Below are 18337 nucleotides of genomic sequence, written 5' to 3'. Positions count from 1 at the left end.
AAAACTTGGTGCTTGCTCTCTGATGTCACTGGCTGGGGCTGACCTGGAGGTTCCTCATACAGGTACTAGACTTTGGCTCTGACTTGTGGCAATGGGACTTAGTGTATTAGGGCTGGTGGTGAAACAGAAAGAACTTTTATAGCTTGAGCACAGGTAATGAATGGCAGGACATGGCTTCAGGAAATAGCCAGGCCAAATCATAAAGGGCTTTGTCTACTGAACTGTGAATGTAGAATAGTTTTAACCTGAGAAGTTAAAAGCTACTGAATGATTTAAAGCAGGAGCAGAATGTGACCAGGTTTGCATTTTTTAAAACTTGCTATAGCTGCAAAGTAGAGAATAAGTAGACAGCGTCAAGGAAACCAATGGAGAATCAATTGCAGACTCCAGCAATAAATAATGAAGGCCCTCACTGAAGCAGGGATATAGAGAAGTGGGAAAAGTGAAAGGGTGTGTAAGAGGCAGAATGCTGAGATATTGGCTGTCACAGATGAGGGGGAGAAAGAAGTTATAGATGGTTCCCTGGTATCTTACTTCAGTAAATGAGTAAATGTCAGTGCCATACACTTAAAGAGGAAAAGAAGGATTCAAGCATTTAATTTATTTTTCTGTTTCTAGTACACCAGAGGAGAATCCAGGCCAACCAGAAGGTAATACCTATTTTCTGTGATTCTTTGTTTATATGCTTAGAACTGGCTCTATCTTTGTGTCTGTTGCCAACTTATTTGCCAAAGACAATTCTTGACCTATCAACCTATGTCCCTTAAAGTTCATGTTAACCTATCACACAGGCCCATTAGGTTCCAGCTTTGAAAAGGCAGCAATTTGGTCTTACCTTTTAGTAGAATCTTTCCTGTCAAGGTCCCCTTCACCACCACCCTACCACCCAATCCTTCCTCCTTCCCCTTCTTCCCCTTAGGCAGTCACTGCTAGTATTTTAGCTACTGTCCTTCATCAGCACATTAGTTTTTAGAGTATCTAATGACTCAGCCATCCATTTGAGATGCATACACATTTCAGGTACTCTTATGGGAAACAACATGATTGTGACAAACACTATGATGTTTATCTAGGTCTATGTCTAGGGAAGATTTGAGATGCCTAATGGAGTTTGCTAAGGGAAACAAAAAGCATCATAGAAAGCTAAAGAACCCTCAGACAAGAAGCAATATCTGTCAGCAATTGACACCAGGTCACTGGACTAGGCCAGACTGTACTGCCAACCAGGAACTGACACACAAATGACAATTCTCTTCTCAGCATCTGACAGCTCGAAGACTGAAAGCCTTCCATATTCGGCTGTGGTCAAAGTCCCCAAAGAAGCTGAAGTGGAATGGATTTTGAGTCTGAACAAGGAAGAAAATGAGTTGGTGCGGAGTGAATTTTACTATGAACAGGTAATAGCAATAAAATGTCATGGTTATTTAAATTTCTTTAGGATATGTATGGCAAGAAATACAGAGGTAGGCGAACCTAGCCTGGCCCTCCCTTGCTTACTGAGCAACAGTATGGGAACTAAGACCAGTAAACTGGTTAAGGCAGAATGTAAGGAATGTCTCAGGAAATGCACAAGAAGAACTACAAAAAACTTTATGGAAGAGATGGCACCTGTAAGATGTCAGTGCAAATCACAACTCTTTATTGTGCAGCATTAACTTTAGGGTTGGTAGGAATGAGAGGATGGCTAAGCTTTAGGATAGTCCAAGAGTTTTACCTAGTAGTTATGAGGATGTTGGGTCAGATACAGAAATCGATGATAAATGACTATTAAAAGGTCCTGAAGAAGCCAGGTGTAGTGGTGTGCACCTACAGTCCCTGCTACTTGGGAGGCTGAGTTAAGAGGATCATGAATTTGAGGCCAACCGGGTAAAACCAAAAAAAGGACTAAAGAGAGCCCAACATAATTTTGGCCCTTGATCTCTCTACAATCATAATTTTCTAGTTAGCTAAACAGTCTGCAGGACTTTCAATATAGATGTGGCTTCTTTAGAGAACTTCAGTTCAAGAAAATGACAGTGGCAGTCAGTGTTTTGGCAGTGCCACTTAGAACACCTGAAATTTGCTTAGTTCCACTTCAGTTTTGCTGTAGACTTTTTGGCTCTGTCTTCTAGGGCTTTTCTACATTTTGAGAAGGAAATTTACAGCATTCAGCTGCATTTGGGAATGCTCTGGTCCTTGGGTTCACTGTGTATTTCTCCCTTCCATCACCCGGCAAGGCTCCCAGCGCCTCCTTGTGCATTGCCATCCTGAATCTGCACCGGAACATTGTTGCCTGTGGTCACCAGCTAATTGACCACTGCTGCAGACTGTCCAAGGGCCTCACAAACCCAGAGGTGGACGCGGGGCTGCTCACAGACATCATGAAACAGCTGCTCTTCAGTGCCAAGATGATGTTTGTCAAGGCTGGCCAGAGCCAGGACTTGGCTCTTTGTGACAGGTATATGAGTCTCCATCCTTTTACATGGTGGTAGCTGCTCCTTCTGACCCTATTATGATTTTTCATTCCCCCATCTTCTGACAAGACATGTCAGAGGTAAACTGTAAGTGTAAAATGTTGCATCTCACATTGATGCTGATGAAATACTATTGCTCTATCACAAGTGATCTTCCTCACCCTGTCTTCTTGGCCTGTGTTCTTCTCTTTCCCAGCGTGTATCCTTAAAGCAGTTTCTCTAGCTATCCTCCATCAAAAAGAAAGCAAAGACTTGCTGGTTAATCTATAGTTAAAATCATTTAGGGAAGCACCTTTCGAGAGAGTGGATCTTTCTGGTTGTTAAAGGAAATGTGTCCTCCTTGAATGTCCAAGGATTAGCCTTGCACAGAGCTCCACCCAAGCCCTGACTATGACCTCAGGAAGCTCTGGATCTGTAACAGCACCTTGGAGAATGGTTGGAGAATGGTAGGCCATGCTAGGAACCTAAGCTATAAAGTGGACACGTCTGTGGAAAAGATGTGAGTGGGCCTCCCTGAGGTTTCTGCACAACCTGCTTTGACTCCATTCATTAACTTGAAAATGAAAACTAATTCCCAGCTCATCCACTCAGACTCATGATTCATGCCGAATGTTCCCAGTACCAGTCCTAACCAGATTAGGAGTAGGGAGCATAATTGTCTTTGAAATATAAATACAGTCCTCAGATCCTTGCTTATAGAACTTGCCATAGCCCAGCTAATGCCTCTGGGCCTCGGTTTCCTCCTCTGTAAAATGAGAATGACAATAATACCTCATAGTTGTTAGGAGAATAAAATGAGATTATCCATGACAAGGGCTAAGAAATGAGCCTGGTACATAACATACACTCCAAAAATGTTAGTTATTATTTTTATTAACCAAAACCAGAAGATTGAGAAAAGCAGATGGAGACAGGACAAAAGTAGGAGGAAGTGTGAAGGAGCTAATTTCACTATTTTATAATAGACAATGGGTCCTACATCATTTTTCAAGTTGCTAAATGAAAATATAAGCATATGCTAAATAAAGTTTTTAAAGTAACTATGAAAAGTCAGGTATGATCGCATGTGCCTGTAGCCTCAGCTGCCTGAGAGCCTGAGACAGGAATATGACTTGAGCACAGAAGTTTGAGGCCAGTATGGACAGCATAGCAACACCCAGGTAAATAAATAAATAAACAAACAAATATGAAGGGCTGATGATAAGCTCACAGGTACAGCATATGTTAAGCAATCCCCAGCACTCCCCTAGACAACAATAACTATGCAAAAATCAAAAATCTACCAAATTACTGTAATGGGATAGAAGGACGGGGGGAAAAAAAAAAGCACAAACCTCTTGATAGAGCAAAATGCAGCAAACAGAAGAAACATGGAAGAAAGATTTAGGGCAAAAATAAAAATATATCTCAAATATTAGTAACATGAGATAACATCTACTTTTTGGAAAAAAAAAAAGAGGGCTGAGGGTATATCTTAGTGGTCGAGCACTTGTGTAGCATGTACAAGGACTGCGTTTGGTGCCCAGCATAGCAAAAGAAAAATTGAGGAGTAAACAAATTTAACATCAAGTTCTATATGTCTTTGAAAATCTGTGATAGATAAAGGAAATATTTCCTTTAGGCTGAGGGCAGCAGAAATAAAAGAAGGCCCTACTTCAATGGAATTGTCACCCACTCCATGGTGCCATGGGCTTCCTTGACAGGTGCAGCTGTGGCTTCAAATTATACCTTCTTTCTTCCCCACCTTGCATTCAGACATACTCCTTATGGAGAACTATTACCTTTGCACCACTTTACTGATAGATGGGAGGGGATTTATCTCTCATGTGTGTGGCCATGCAAACAAATTAAGCACTCTTGGTTAGCAGAGTATGCTAGTGCTTTTATTTCATGCCCCTTTCTAGTAGACAAACAAATAAATATGTGTTGACAAACAAAATTCCCATCATCTATTTCAAATAGTCTCATTTTCCAAATGTACAAATATATGATGGTTCCAAATCTGCTTCTCTACACTTTACAAAGTTGAGGTTCCTGAGAAATTGGTGGCTAATCTGGATCCACAAGATTTTTGGTAGAATTATGACTCAAGATTCAGGAATTGTTAATCTGGGCTTTTCCAGCTACACCAGACAGAATGGTCCAGCCCTCCGGGCTCTCTTAATAAGATTTTTATAATCCTTAGGTGACAGGAGTAAGATCACAGAAGGCAATCATAGTGGGCTGTAAGAAAGGTCCATACGGAGCCCAGAGAAAGGATGTCAAATCCAAGAGACAGACTAGAAGTGGCAGGATATAGTAGTGATATGAGAACCTTTCCAAATTAGGGTTCCAAGGTCTGAAAAACAACTTGTGAGCCCTCAACGTTCAATGCAAAGGCCTTGACACAAATAGAAACTCTGAACATCCCTACTCAAAAAATTAACATTTAATAAGTGCTTTTTAAAAAAAGTTACAGGCTCCCCCGCTGCCATCCCAAGCTCCTAGGGCAGAGAAGCTGAGCCGGTCCCAGCACCCAGAAAGAAGCTCCCCCGCCGCCATCTCAAGCTCCTAGGGCAGAGAAAGCGAGCTGGTCCCAGCACCCGGAAGGAGGCTCCCCAGCTGCCATCCCAAGCTCCTAGGGCAGAGAAGGTGAGTCTGTCCCAGCACCCAGAAAGAAGCTCCCCCGCTGCCATCCCAAGCTCCTAGGGCAGAGAAGGTGAGCCGCGCGGGCGCCAGAAGCACCCCCCCACCCCATGGAAATGAGAAGACACATAAACAAGCCTCAAAAACAGACTTCTGGATCACCTACAGCAACCCCAAAAGGAAACGAGATGGAACAATCTGATACTCAACCACCTGGACTCTCTGAACTGGCAACAAAAGAGGATCTGGGAAAAATGAAATCAGAAATAATTACTCAGATAACAGCAAAGATTTTGCTCATGGTGCAAGACATGATTAATAAATCTAGAGAGGACACAGATAAAAAAAATAGAGGATCTGAGGATCATGATGGAATTCCAACATAGGAAACAAATAGAATCCATAAAACAGATGCAAACAGATTTCCAGGAGATTAAAAACTCCATCAAAAGTCTGCGTGGCAGAATGAACCAATGTGAGGATACAATTTCAGATATAGAAGAAAAGATTGCAATTAGTGACTAGGAAAAGAAAAATTGCTTTCAAATTGTAAAGGAACACGAGAAATCAATCCAGCAGCTGCTAGATGATGCAAAGAAGAATAACATAAGACTGATTGGAGTCAATGAAGAAAGAGGAGAGAGGGCAGATGACATAAAAAAAAAAACTGTTCACAGAAGTGATGGCAGAAAACTTCCCAAGGAGGGGAAAAGAACTTGACATACAGATAAGTGAGGCATATAGGACTCCAGCTAGCCCTGATTGAAAAAAAAATCTACACATAGGCATATAATAGTTAAGATTCCAGAAATCCAGCAGAAGAACAAAATTCTATAAGCAGTGAGAGAAAAGAAACAAATCACATACAAAGGAAAGCCCATCAGAATCACAGCAGACTTCTCAGTGCAAACCCTCAAGGCAAGAAGAGCTTGGAGTGATGTATTTCAAGCCCTAAAGGAAAACAGCCTCCAACCCAGATTGATGTACCCTACAAAACTATCTTTCAAAATTGATGGAGAAATCAGATACTTTCATGATAAAGAGCACCTCAGGAACTTCATGAAAACCAAACCAGCACTCCAAAAAATTTTAGACAATACCCTAGGAAAAGACAATGAGGATCACAACCCCAGGGAACCCAGCAGAATGAATCCATTGGGTGTGACAAATTAAATGCAAAGGGGGAGAATCCAACTAAAAGAAAAGTCATGACAAGGCTTTTAAAATTTTAACTTCATCTCCCTAATGAGTGTATAATTCAATCTTGTTATTATACTGATTAGTATTTTTCTGTTTCTAGAGTTGCACACCTTTCCTTGTGCTGTACTGGCTATTTATTATCTTCTTATGTCTTCTTTTTAATTGGGTTGTCTATTAATGAGCTCTAAGAATTCTTTATATATTCTGCTCATAGGTTATATGCATTGTAAGTATGGTCTGTTTAAGGACTACTTTTCATTTTAATGATGTCGTTTAAAGTTCTAAATTTTGATGGAATCTCATTCATCAATTTTTTTCTTTTATACATCATGTGTTTTGTATACTAGGTAGTTCTTGCCTACCCTGAATTCATAAACATTTTCCCTTATAATTTCTTCTTAAAGTCTTATACTTTTAGGCTTTCATATTTAGGTTCATAGATCCCTTCAAGTTATTTTCATGTATGGAAATAAAATGTTGAGGTTAATTTTTTATATAGGGATACTAGGTGTTCTAGTGCCTTTTGCTGAAAACACTGTCTCTTCCTCGGCTCTTGAATTGAGTTTATATTCTATAAAATGCTAATGTTAAATAATCTTTCAAAACTCAATGGACCATATATGTGTGGTTCTTTTTCTAGATTCTCTGTTTTATTCAAATGATCTATACGTCTTTCCTTACACCAACACTGCCTTGATTACTGTAGCTTTAGAAGAAGTCTTAAAATTAGGTACTAAACATCTTCCAACACTGTTTTTGTTTTTGGGTTTTTTTTAACTTTTCTAGGTCCTTTGTACTCCTACATAACTTTTAAATTTCAATATCCAGTTCTTCATTTATAACAAGTATACACAGACCTGAATTTTTATATATATCTTGTTGTTTTCTAATCCTGCTAAATTCAAATACAAGTTCTAGGGGCTCCTACAGATTTCTTAGTATTTTCTCTGTAGATGATCATTTCATCTACATATAAAGATTTTGCTTCTACCTTGCCAATCCTATCCTAGTTGTGTCATTTTATTGCCAGACTGTTTTGGTGGTGCATAGGTTTCAAAGTTTAATGGACAGATAAGGAGTAAGCGTGTCTGCCCTTGTTCCGCACCTTAAGGAGAAAGCAGTGTATCTTCTCCATTCATATAAGGTGTTCTCGCTGGAAGTGTGGAGTACATGTCTTTAATCTGTTGAGAAGGTTCTGTTCTACTTCTAGTCTCCTGATAGCTTTTACCTTGAACAGCTGTAGAATTTAGTCCAATACTTTTTCTCCAACTACTGACAGGATCATGTGGCTTTTTCCTTTCCTCTGTTAAAATGATGACTTTTGGGGGTGGATCTTCCAATGCTGAACCAACACTGGCATCCCTATAACAAAACCACTTTCTACATACTGCCAGATCTGACTTCTAAGAGTTTGTTTTGTTAAACAAATTTCTATCTCTGTGCATACTTTTTTCTCCTATTATCTTTATCCAGTTTTAGGATTAGCAGAATGTTGAGTTCCTCAAATGAGGGGAGAAGTGTTCCTTCTTTTTTCTGCTTTAATTGTTTGATATAATTTATCAGTTAAAATGTATATGAGCCTGCTGTTGTCATATAGGTAGGTTTTCAAGCTAGGAATATACTTTCTTTAATAGGTGCTATTCAAATTTTATATTTCCTCCAGAGTTAGTTTCATTAATTTGTCTTCCAAGGTACTTCTTAGAAGTTGTCAAATTTATTTCAAAACATTTTTGAAATATCCTTTCTGTATCCTTTTAAATTCTGTAAAATCTGTGGTAATGTCTCCTAGATCTTGATATTGTAATTTTAAAAATGTATAATTGATATTGTGTAACAGGAAGAAAACGTCTAAAGGTGCAGGGCAAGTGGGAGTGGTAGGGGAAAGCAAAGAAGGGAAAAGAAAAAATATGAGAAAAGGAAAAAACTGGAAACAAAGTCTTTGCAAATAGGGAAGGGTGGAGGGGGTGAAGGGAGGGCAAGGGAAGGGGGAAAAAAAGAATCAAGATACATCATGTAAAGGTACAAGATCCCAATGATGAATGTAACTGTATTTTATACTGAAAATGTACCAATAAACTTAATGGGAAAAAAAAAAAGTTACAGATACTATCCTAAGCTCTTCTCCTTGGGGTATTCCATTTTATCCTGGAAACTCCTGGATATTATATTCATTTTAGGGTTGAGTAAGTTGAGGCCAAAAGGTTAGCTAAACTGCCCCAGGACACAGAGCTACTAAACAATGGCACTGAGATTCAAACAGTTCACCTTCAGAGCTTTCATTCATAGTACCTATGAGGTCAGATCAAAACCAATGGTCAATGCTTAAATTTTTAAAAAGTTACAGTAAAAGATACATTGTCATTAATCCCCCTCAAAATACTCCCTCTCACTTTGGACACACTTATCTCATCGTTCTTGCCACATTCTGAAGCAGTTCTAGAAGTCTGCTTTAATGAAAATCTTGAGTTGTGCTGTCATGGCTGCCTCAGTGTCCTAAATCACTTCAAACTTTACTTTGCACAGTCATTTTGATTTTGGGGAAGAGCCAGAAGTCACAGGGTGCCAGATTCAATGAGTAAGATGGACAGTGAAACACTGTAATGTTTTACAAGCCTGCTTTTCCATTGGCTGGCACTTGACAGCCACATTCACCATATTTTTGATCACACCTCATATAGACACATGAAAGAAAACTTCTAGAACTGCATCAGAAGGTGGCAAGAACAACGGGATAAGCGTGTTTCCAGTGAGGGGTAGTATTTTGAGGGGAATTAATGCCATTGAGTTTTTTCCTGTAATAAATTTTTTTAATATAAACATTCCTTGTGTATTTTGATCACCCCTTACTTGCTATATACTTCTCAATTCTCATTATCACATTTCACATTAAAAATGAAATAGAAAACTTTTAGTAACAGGTAGTCTTAGTAAGACTCTATGTAACCTCATTGTCCTGTCCTTTTCTTCTCTGTAGTTATATCAGCAAGGTGGATGTGCTGAATATTTTAGTTGCTGCTGCCTATCGCCATGTGCCATCTCTAGATCAAATCTTGCAGCCTGCTGCAGTCACCAGGCTAAGGAACCAGCTTCTGGAAGCTGAGTACTACCAACTGGGAGTCGAGGTACTTCTACCCCACCGTAGTGAGGTGCCTTTGCTTAGCCCTGCAAACAAGTCTTGCCATGTTTCCGTTTTCCTGACCACAGGGAGGTATTGAGGGCATAACCAGTTTGGCAGCATGGGGATGATGGCGGGCAGGGTGGCCAGGAGGTGGTGGCTAAAGGAAATGGAATCAGTCTCTGGGAGACTCAGGATGGATGGATGGTGGTAACTCTCACTAAAGGAAGTAATTTTTCTCCCAGGTCTCCACAAAGACTGGGCTTGATTCCACTGGGGCATGGCATGCTTGGGGCATGGCCTGCCTCAAGGCTGGGAACCTCACTGCAGCCCGGGAGAAGTTCAGTCGCTCTCTGAAGCCCCCCTTTGACCTCAATCAGCTGAATCATGGCTCGAGGCTGGTACAGGATGTGGTTGAGTACCTGGAGTCCACAGTGAGGCCCCTCATTTCCTTGGTAAGAGCCAAGCAGGCAGAGTGGGAGGGAAGTGCAGGAGCACTCAGGCCCTGGGAAAAGGATTGTGTCAAATTCAGCTGACAGTGCCAGTTCCAGCTCAGAGTTTGCCAGCTTGGTATTTTTCCCTTTTTTCATTACATAGAGTTAGATAAGTAACTATGTATGGCTAGATAAGAAATAAAGGGCTGGCGATTTAGCTCAGTGGTTTCGCCGCCTGCTGGGCAAGCACAAGGACCTGAGTTCAATCCCCGGTACCAAAAAAAAATAAAGAGCCCCCCTCTTTTAAAAACAAAACAAAACACAGAAAAGCTTTTTTTTTTTGTCCCGGGGATGGAATTCAGGACCTTGCACTTGTGAGGCAGGTGCAGTGCCACTGAGCTAATCCTCAGCCCCAGAAAACCATTTTTTTAAAAAAATGAAAATCACCTATAATCTCATAACCAAATTAGTATTAAAATTTTGGTTAGAGCCAGGCATGGTGGTACATGTCTATATTCGCAGCTACTCAGGAAGTTGAGGCAGGAGTTTAAGTCCAGCCTGGCAACAAAGCAAGACCCTATTGCAAAAATAAAAAAGATTTTGGTAAATTTTCTGGGGTTTTTGGTTTGTTTGGTTTGGTTTGTTTGTTTTGGCAGTACTGGGGATTGAACTCAGGGCCTTTACCCCAAACTGCATCCCCAGCCCCTTTTGACTTTTACTTCGAGACAGTGTCTCACTAAGTTGCCTGGGCTGGGATCAAACTTGTGATCCTCCTGCCTCAGCCTCCCAGAATGCTAGAATTACATTTATGTACCGCACCATGCCCAGGTAATATACAGAATTGTATATCCATCTATTTTTCTACTCTTAAAACTGGGATGTGAGCATTTTACCACATTTGTTAAATATCCTTCAGAGGTGCTATTCAGTGGCTGCTGAGGACTAACTGATCTCCATTTTTCTGTCAGCAAGATGATGATTACTTTGCCACCTTGAGGGAACTGGAAGCCACCCTTCGAACCCAGAGCCTCTCCCTGGAGGTGATTCCTGAAGGGAAGATCATGAATAACACCTACTACCAAGAATGTCTGTACTACCTGCACAACTATAGCACCAACCTGGCCATCATCAGCTTCTACATGAGGCACTGCTGCCTCCGGGAAGCCCTGCTGCACCTCCTCAACAAGGTGGGTTGCAGGGACACAGCCGCAAAGGGCAGTGCCTGCCTCGCCCACATCCCTTAGACCCCTCAGATTTGAAACAGCATTGAGCAGTAAGGTCAGTCCTGGCAGAGTCAGGTTGAAATAGAAGATTCTGCCAGCACAGTCATTGCCCAGTGACTGTATCACAAGTCTTAAACTCAGATCCCAGATCACTCTCCTGAGTGACAGTGGCTAATTCAATCCCTTTTCCCCAAACATGTAGCAGAATCAAAGCGTGATCTCTAGAATGAGATGCCTAGTGGGAATTTGGTGTGGCTGTGGGCAAACTGCTGAACCTGTTTCCTTCACCTCCCACCTGGCCTGCAATGGTGTCTCTTCAGAGTTGTTGCCCACAGCAGGTCGTGTTCAGGATGAAAGGAGCATGTACTCTACTCATTTTGTCTTCACGGACTCTGCCCTCCTCCCACTGGAGGCAAATGTACCGCTGAAGTGTAGAATTTCTTTGCCACTACTAGTAAGCAATCAGGACTCCATTTCACCATAACCATTTGGCCATCCTTCTTTTTGGTTTTTTTTTTTTTTGGTACCAGGGATTGAACTCAGGACCTTGCGCTTCCAAGGCAGGCTCTGGAACCACTGAGCTAAATCCCCGGCCCTGGTCTTCCTTCTTTATCTGAATATTTCATAATTATCTGAGAAACAGGCTACTCACCAAATTGCATAGAAAATTAATGCCGTTCAAGATAAATGTTAATATCATTTGGCTGCCCTAAATCAAACAGCAACCAGTGAAAGTTTGTGAATAGATATATCTTTTAGGACTGCTCCAAGCGAAATCAACAGTCCACAAAATGTTGATATAAGACCCCTATAGGACAGTGATATGGAAATATTTTGGCCATGGCTTAGCTACTAACCAGGTCTCAAGAATCATGGAGAAGTCCTGTTATTTGGAATTTAATTACTAACTTTTTCCATTTTTCTATTTCCAAATGAGTTTAGAGGTAAAGATGCTTCTCCAAAGCACAAATTGAGAGTGGAAATCGTCCAGTCCTGTTCCCCTGGACAACTGTAGTCCAAAGAGTTAAGCTGCTTACCTAATCATCTTAGTGGGAGCCTATGACAGCATTGTCCCTATTTTATGTTTGTCAGAGCTAAGAAGGAAGCCCTCTTTTTATCTGCAGTTACCCTTGATAATCACAGTTACCCTTGAATGGAACCTTTATTCTTACTGAACCTTGCCTTTATTCTCAAGCAGGTAAGGACCCAGAAAAATACATTGCAAAAGTGACATCTGAGTGTGTAGGGTATGGAAGGCGATCTCTTTCTTGTCTACCCCTTTGCCCACACTGCCTGCTCAGATGAGCTTCCTAAAACATTAGCACACTCATGTTATTCCCCTTCCTAAAAGGCTTTCAGTGCATTTCCACTCCACAAGATGAAGTCCGAGTTGTTTAGCATGCTATAGGACCTACCAGGATCTGGCTTCATATTTCACTGCACCACAAATCCAATCTGTACCCAGCATTCCAGACTCATCAAGCTACCTAAGTATTCCTGATTGTATCATGCACTATATTATCTCCTCAAGTCTTAAAACAGGTGTTAAACAGGAAAGAGGCAGGACTGGAAGGTTGACAGACCAGAGAGGAGACTATTGCAGTAATCCAAGCAAATGGTGGTGATAGCTTGGGTCACTGAGGTACAATGGAGGTAGAAGTGGTCAGCATCTGTGTGTGCTTTTGGGTTTTTTATTTGTTTATTTTGTTTTGTTTTTGAGACAGGGCCTCACCGTGTAGTTCAGGCTGGCCTTGAACTCACTGTGCAGCCCAGGCTGGCCTTAAACTCATGGCAATCCTCCTGCCTCAGCCTCCCTGAGTGCTGGGCTTATAGGCATGTGCCACCACACCCAGCTCTTCTATGTGTATTTTGACAGGAAAGCTAGAACTTGCTGATGAATTTGATGGAATTTGGGGAGAAATAGGATTCTAAGGTTTTTGATCTGAACAACTAGAATTATATTACTGTCTGAGAAAGGGAAGACTAGAAGAAAGTGGTTTCAAGGAACAGCAAGAATCATGATTTTTGATGTGTTAAAGTCCAAGACTTGTTAAGGAGGCAATTGGATATCAGTTGGATATATAGTTCTGAAGTTAGGGGGACAAGCAAGCCGGAGATAGGGATTTAGGCATCATCACATAAACAGTACTTCAAGCATGAGACTAGATGAAGTCACTGAGAGAAGGTGTAGAGATAGAAAAGATCAGTTTTCTCCTAAGTCCTTGGGAGATTGGGAGGACTTAGCAGCAGAAATTGAGAGAGAGTGACCAGATATATAAAAAGAAAACCTAGAGAGGCTGATATCCTGGAGCCCAAATAAAGAAAGTTTTTCTCAATTAAAATTATAATTTAAACTGGGCATGGTAGCTTATGTCTGTAATCCCAGCTACTGGGAAGCTGTGGCAGGAGGATTGCAAGTTCAAGGCCAGTCTCAGTAACTTAGCAAGACCCTGCCTCAAAAAAATAAAGGTCTGGAGATGTACCTTGGCACTCCCTGGGTTTAATCCCCAGTAACAGAAAATTAATTAGTTGAAATAAAAATTTAAGAGTTCTTCAAGAAGGAGGAAGCCATCTTCTGTATTAAAAGCTGCTAATAGGGCCAGAGGTGTAGGTCAGTGGTAGAGTGCTTTTGCCTAATGCACTCTAGGATCTATCCCGAGCATGGAAGGGGAAAGCTGCTAGTAGAACAAGTGGAAAAGGAGACCAAGAATTAGCTGTTGCGATTAAATTAACATTTTAGGGTTCCCAAGTGACCTAAGGCATGGTTTCATCAGAGTTTGGGCACAAAAGCTTGAGCAGAGTGAGTTCAAGAGAAAATCTCGGGAGGGAAATTGTAGACAGTGGGTATAGAAAACTTATCAAGGAACTTTTCTGTAGAAGAAGAGTAGAGAAGCAGTCACTAGAGTGGGATTCTGAGAGGTATTTGTGACTCGCTGGAGGTTAAGGAGCACTACCTAGGAGGAAGCTAAAGGGACATGAGTGGGTGGAAATTCAGAGTGGATCCCAGTCTGTGCCCTAAACCAGGCTCCAGACTTCTGACTTCTCGCCTTGCCTTGCTCTAGGACAGTCCACCAGAAGTCTTTGTAGAAGGGATTTTCCAGCCAAGCTACAAAAGTGGGAAGCTACACACTTTGGAAAACTTGCTGGAATCTATTGATCCAACCTTGGAGAGCTGGGGAGCATACCTGATTGCTGCCTGCCAACACTTACAGAAGAAGAACTACTACCACATTCTGTACGAGCTGCAGCAGTTCATGAAGGTACTAGCAGCCCATCCTCCTCTCTGCAGCTGAAGCCCTGACAGGCAGGGCAGGCTATGCAAGAGGAGGGACAGCGCTGTTCCTTGATCCCTGTCCTTGCTATTTGACCCTAGAGCAAATCCCTCTTGCTTTCCAACATTGTTAGATAATTCTAGGATTTCACCATAAATTTAGAGGCAAAGTTTAATCTTGTCTGTAATGCGTTCTTTAGAATTCAAGGAATGTGAAGGTAAAAAATGATACAGAATTCAAAAGGTATAACAGTGTCTTTAGAGAAAATGCACAAAGGGAGAAGGAATGAGTTTCTCCTAATCTTTCTTGAGGCTTGCCATTACTAAGTCATGGAGAAATTGAATTATTCAGTTATTCAGTGCTGTTAAGAGTGAACCCCTTGTGAATGGAGAATCGGAAGGGTCCTCTTTTTAGATAGCTTCAGTGGTAAAATAATGTCCAACTGAAGAGCTCAGCCCATCGGTTCACTTTAGGATTTCTTGGAGTGAATGACACCAAATATCAGTTCATCTGATGATAGAAGTAGATAATGTTGCTTAGCAAGGCAGAAGACAGGAGCAGGAAAGAAAGATGGAGACATCCACAGGGTCCAGATCATGCAGCTGTTTCATGGGTGAGAATCAGACCAGAATTCTCATCACACCGCAACTCCCAACATCCCTAATCTCTTTGGACATGAATATTCAATTTCCTCTTCTAGGACCAAGTCCGGGCTGCCATGACCTGTATTCGGTTCTTCAGTCACAAAGCAAAGTCATATACAGAGCTGGGTGAGAAGCTGTCATGGCTGCTTAAGGCCAAGGACCACCTGAAGATCTACCTCCAAGAAACATCCCGCAGCTCAGGAAGGAAGAAATCCACCTTCTTCCGAAAGAAGATGACAGCGGCTGATGTATCCAGGTAGCCCAAGGCAGGGAGGATAATTAATGCAGGACAGGAGGACTGGGTTGAGTATCGGAGGGCATAAAGCTGATTTCACCCATTCTCTGAACCCTGAAAAAGCACATTTAAAAGGAATCATCCTTGCTCAACTATGTCTGATACAAGCCTGGAAAGCCACAGAGGAGCTTGTTGGGGGAGGGGGGAAGGGGAGAGGAGGGAAGATTAGGCTCACATGTCACAAGCAGCCTAAACTTACTCTTCTGAAATTGAGCAAAAGTCTCCTGTGATCTGGCCCCTGTGATCTGGTCTCCATCTCTATTACATGCCCCTCTCTTCTTCTTTGCTAAGTGTCAGTCAGTGGCATCCTGGGGGTTACTCAGCACACCAGGTCCTTTCTTCTCTCTGCTTTCATGCTTGCTGGTCTCTGTGCTTAGAACACTAAATCTAAAGCAAATACTCTACCTCTCCCCTTCATTGCTTCAGCAGCTTCATCACTAAATGTGTTCTGGGTTTGGTTCCTGTTCATTTCTCCGCCAGCCTTTGAATTCTGCAGGGGCAGGGCTTATGCTGCTCTAGGCCTCATTTTTTGTACCTGGCACATAGGTGTCCAGTAAATACTTACTGATTCTATGACGGGCCCTTGTCTAGTTCCATGGAGCAGCTGAGCCACTATGTGTCTGTGTGGGGTACTAGGCTGCCCATTTTACTCTTGTTGCTCAGAGAGTTTTGGGTCCCTTCCCTCTTTGTCATTCCTTTTGCCCTTTCCCTCGCCGTCTTCTCATGCTTCTAAGTCACCCAGCCCCAGGCACCTCACCCTCCTGAGGGTGGGCCATGCACGTCCTGTCCCCACAGGCACATGAATACACTCCAGCTACAGATGGAAGTGACCCGGTTCTTACATCGGTGCGAAAGTGGTGGGACCTCTCAGATCACCTCTTTGCCTCTGCCAACACTGTTTGGAAATAACCACATGAAAATGGATGTTGCCTGCAAGGTAAGTACAGTGCTTCACCTCCAGCAGGCTGCCTCTATCTTTCAGAGCACTTATCACAACTGTGATTCTCTGATTATTTCAGTTGTTTGTTTGGTGTCTGTCTCCCACTGAACTTACTGAAATGTGACCCATAGATGGCTGAGGATCAAGTCTTTTTTCTTTTCTTTTTTGTTTTGCTTTGAGGCAATGTGTTTCTATGTAACCCAGGCTGGCCTTGAACTGACAATCTTGCCTCAGCCTCCCAAGTGCAGGGATTGCAGCTATGTGTCACCACACAGAGTGATCAAGTCCATTTTGATCACTCTTGTGTCCCTAGTGCCTGTTGCCTGTTGTCTCAATAAATGTTTGTTGAATAGACAAGTAAGTAGAAGTCCTCATTCTTTTTTGAGGGGCTTTCCTAGTAATGCTCCCTTAAGCAAGTTTTCCTCCCTTTTTTTCAGGTCATGTTGGGAGGGAAAAATGTAGAGGATGGCTTTGGAATTGCATTCCGTGTTCTGCAGGTATGACTTGGATTATTTGCAATTATGCCAAAGGTGGTGAGCCCCTGACCACATTTCTGTGAGACAGTATTCTTTGGAAAGCTTTTATTCCAAGAAAAGCAGATTTACATGTACCTCAAGGATAAAATCAGGGTAGTGGCTATCATAGAACTGGGTCAAATGCAAGACTCTATGTGACTTTGGCAAAAGCCAAGTAACTAATAAAAAGTTACCAAATATGTACCTTTTTGGCAGCAGGTCTAGGCCAGCTTCCCACAGCTATTTCCCTGAAGAACCACTGCTTGTCTTCTATCTCTGTATAGGCACTGGCTCTAGAAGAGCTCTTTCTATTGCTTATGATAAAAGGACACAGGTGGGGTTGTAGCACAGAAGCAGGAGCTGGAGCAGGAGACCCCAAGGGCCAGAGTCTCTCCAGACCCCCTACCACCAGAGGTTTCCACCTTGGGAGCAGATTGAGGACTGTCACTGCTGTGGTAGGTGGAGCACAGTGCACATGTCCAAAGGATCAGTGGTCAGTCAGGTGCCTTTCCTGCTACCCATTTTCAATGCTAGAAAGCTCTCCACACACCAATACCCCTGGTAGATAGGCAGAGAGGCAGCTCTCCCCACCCCTAGGCTCTGTGGTATAAGGGTTTTAACCTAGACCAAGTTGAAGGTGCTTATCTAACAGAGCTTGTGTTAACAAAGTGCCAGGCATCCAGCACAGCAAATACTAGCTCCCACACAGGGGGAGGTGACTCAGGAAAGAGAGATTGAACTGGTCTTGGGAATTTTAATTAGAAGCAAGTGAGGGCTGGGGATTTAGATCAGTGGCGCCATGCCTACTTCGAAAGCACGAAGTTCTGAGTTCAATACCCAGTACAAAAAAAAAAGCAAGTGAGATGCACCATTTTAGATACTAAGGTTATGATTTTTATGGGTGCTCCCTAAATGTCTGCCTGACTCCAAGGAAAAACCTTTTGCTCATTTTTGGTTTGTTTTCTGTTGTGACTGTAATCAGCGTGGTTTACCTATAGCAGGCATGGTTTGGTGTTTTTTAAATACTGCCTCCCTTGCCACTGTCAGTGTCCCCTCCCATCCTAAGCCCCCAACCCGTGCTCTGTTCCAGGACTTCCAGCTGGATGCGTCTACAACTTACTGCAGAGCTGCCCGACAGCTGGTTGAGAAGGAGAAATACAGTGAGATCCGACAACTGCTCAAATGTGTCAGTGAGTCGGGCATGGCAGCCAAAAGTGATGGGGACACCATCCTCCTCAACTGCCTGGATGCCTTCAAGAGAATCCCACCCCAGGTGTGCTTACTCCTCACCCTTTTATTTCTGTGTTCCCTGTAATGTGCCAAGATCCTTTTATCTTTATGACCCCTCTGCAACAATGGCTTCACTTGAATCAACCTTTGTCTATGAAGAAAATTCATGGCAATGACCTCTACCCAGACGGGGTCCCTCCACATCCCCTTGTCTAATATTTTGTGCACCTGGAAAGGTCTGTGGACTGACAGTTTATCTGCATCCTGTGATTTTTAGAGGAGATCACAGTGGGTCAGGAGATGGCCTTTGAAGCACTTTGCCTGTGAAACTGTTCCCACTATGATTTCTTTGTGGGGTGAATAGAGCCACATCCATTTGTGAAGACCAAGG

The 18337-nt window shown here is 42.3% G+C and overlaps 1 protein-coding gene across 4 annotated transcripts in view; it reads left to right on the top strand.

Moving 5' to 3' along the window:
- Positions 1-18337, top strand: part of Zfyve26 (zinc finger FYVE-type containing 26) — an 83841-nt gene that overhangs the window by 42079 nt on the left and 23425 nt on the right. For 3 of the 4 annotated variants that reach the window (XM_087195302.1, XM_004837342.4, XM_013067556.3), the window contains exons 30-40: positions 619-650; positions 1261-1397; positions 2217-2437; positions 9253-9400; positions 9639-9848; positions 10796-11014; positions 14113-14310; positions 15023-15222; positions 16057-16198; positions 16639-16698; positions 17807-17989. In XM_087195302.1, coding sequence (XP_087051428.1) covers positions 619-650; positions 1261-1397; positions 2217-2437; positions 9253-9400; positions 9639-9848; positions 10796-11014; positions 14113-14310; positions 15023-15222; positions 16057-16198; positions 16639-16698; positions 17807-17989 — 1750 coding nt within the window. Of the gene's footprint in view, positions 1-618; positions 651-1260; positions 1398-2216; positions 2438-4905; positions 5085-9252; positions 9401-9638; positions 9849-10795; positions 11015-14112; positions 14311-15022; positions 15223-16056; positions 16199-16638; positions 16699-17806; positions 17990-18337 lie in introns of those variants that run through there. The other variant, XR_015445008.1, reaches the window with a different exon arrangement.

Source organism: Heterocephalus glaber, unplaced genomic scaffold, assembly GCF_053883595.1.
Source record: "Heterocephalus glaber isolate CG9 unplaced genomic scaffold, H.glaber_assembly_v1.0 deba00001608, whole genome shotgun sequence".
Lineage (NCBI taxonomy): Eukaryota > Metazoa > Chordata > Mammalia > Rodentia > Bathyergidae > Heterocephalus > Heterocephalus glaber.
This window is presented reverse-complemented; position numbering and strand designations above follow the sequence as displayed.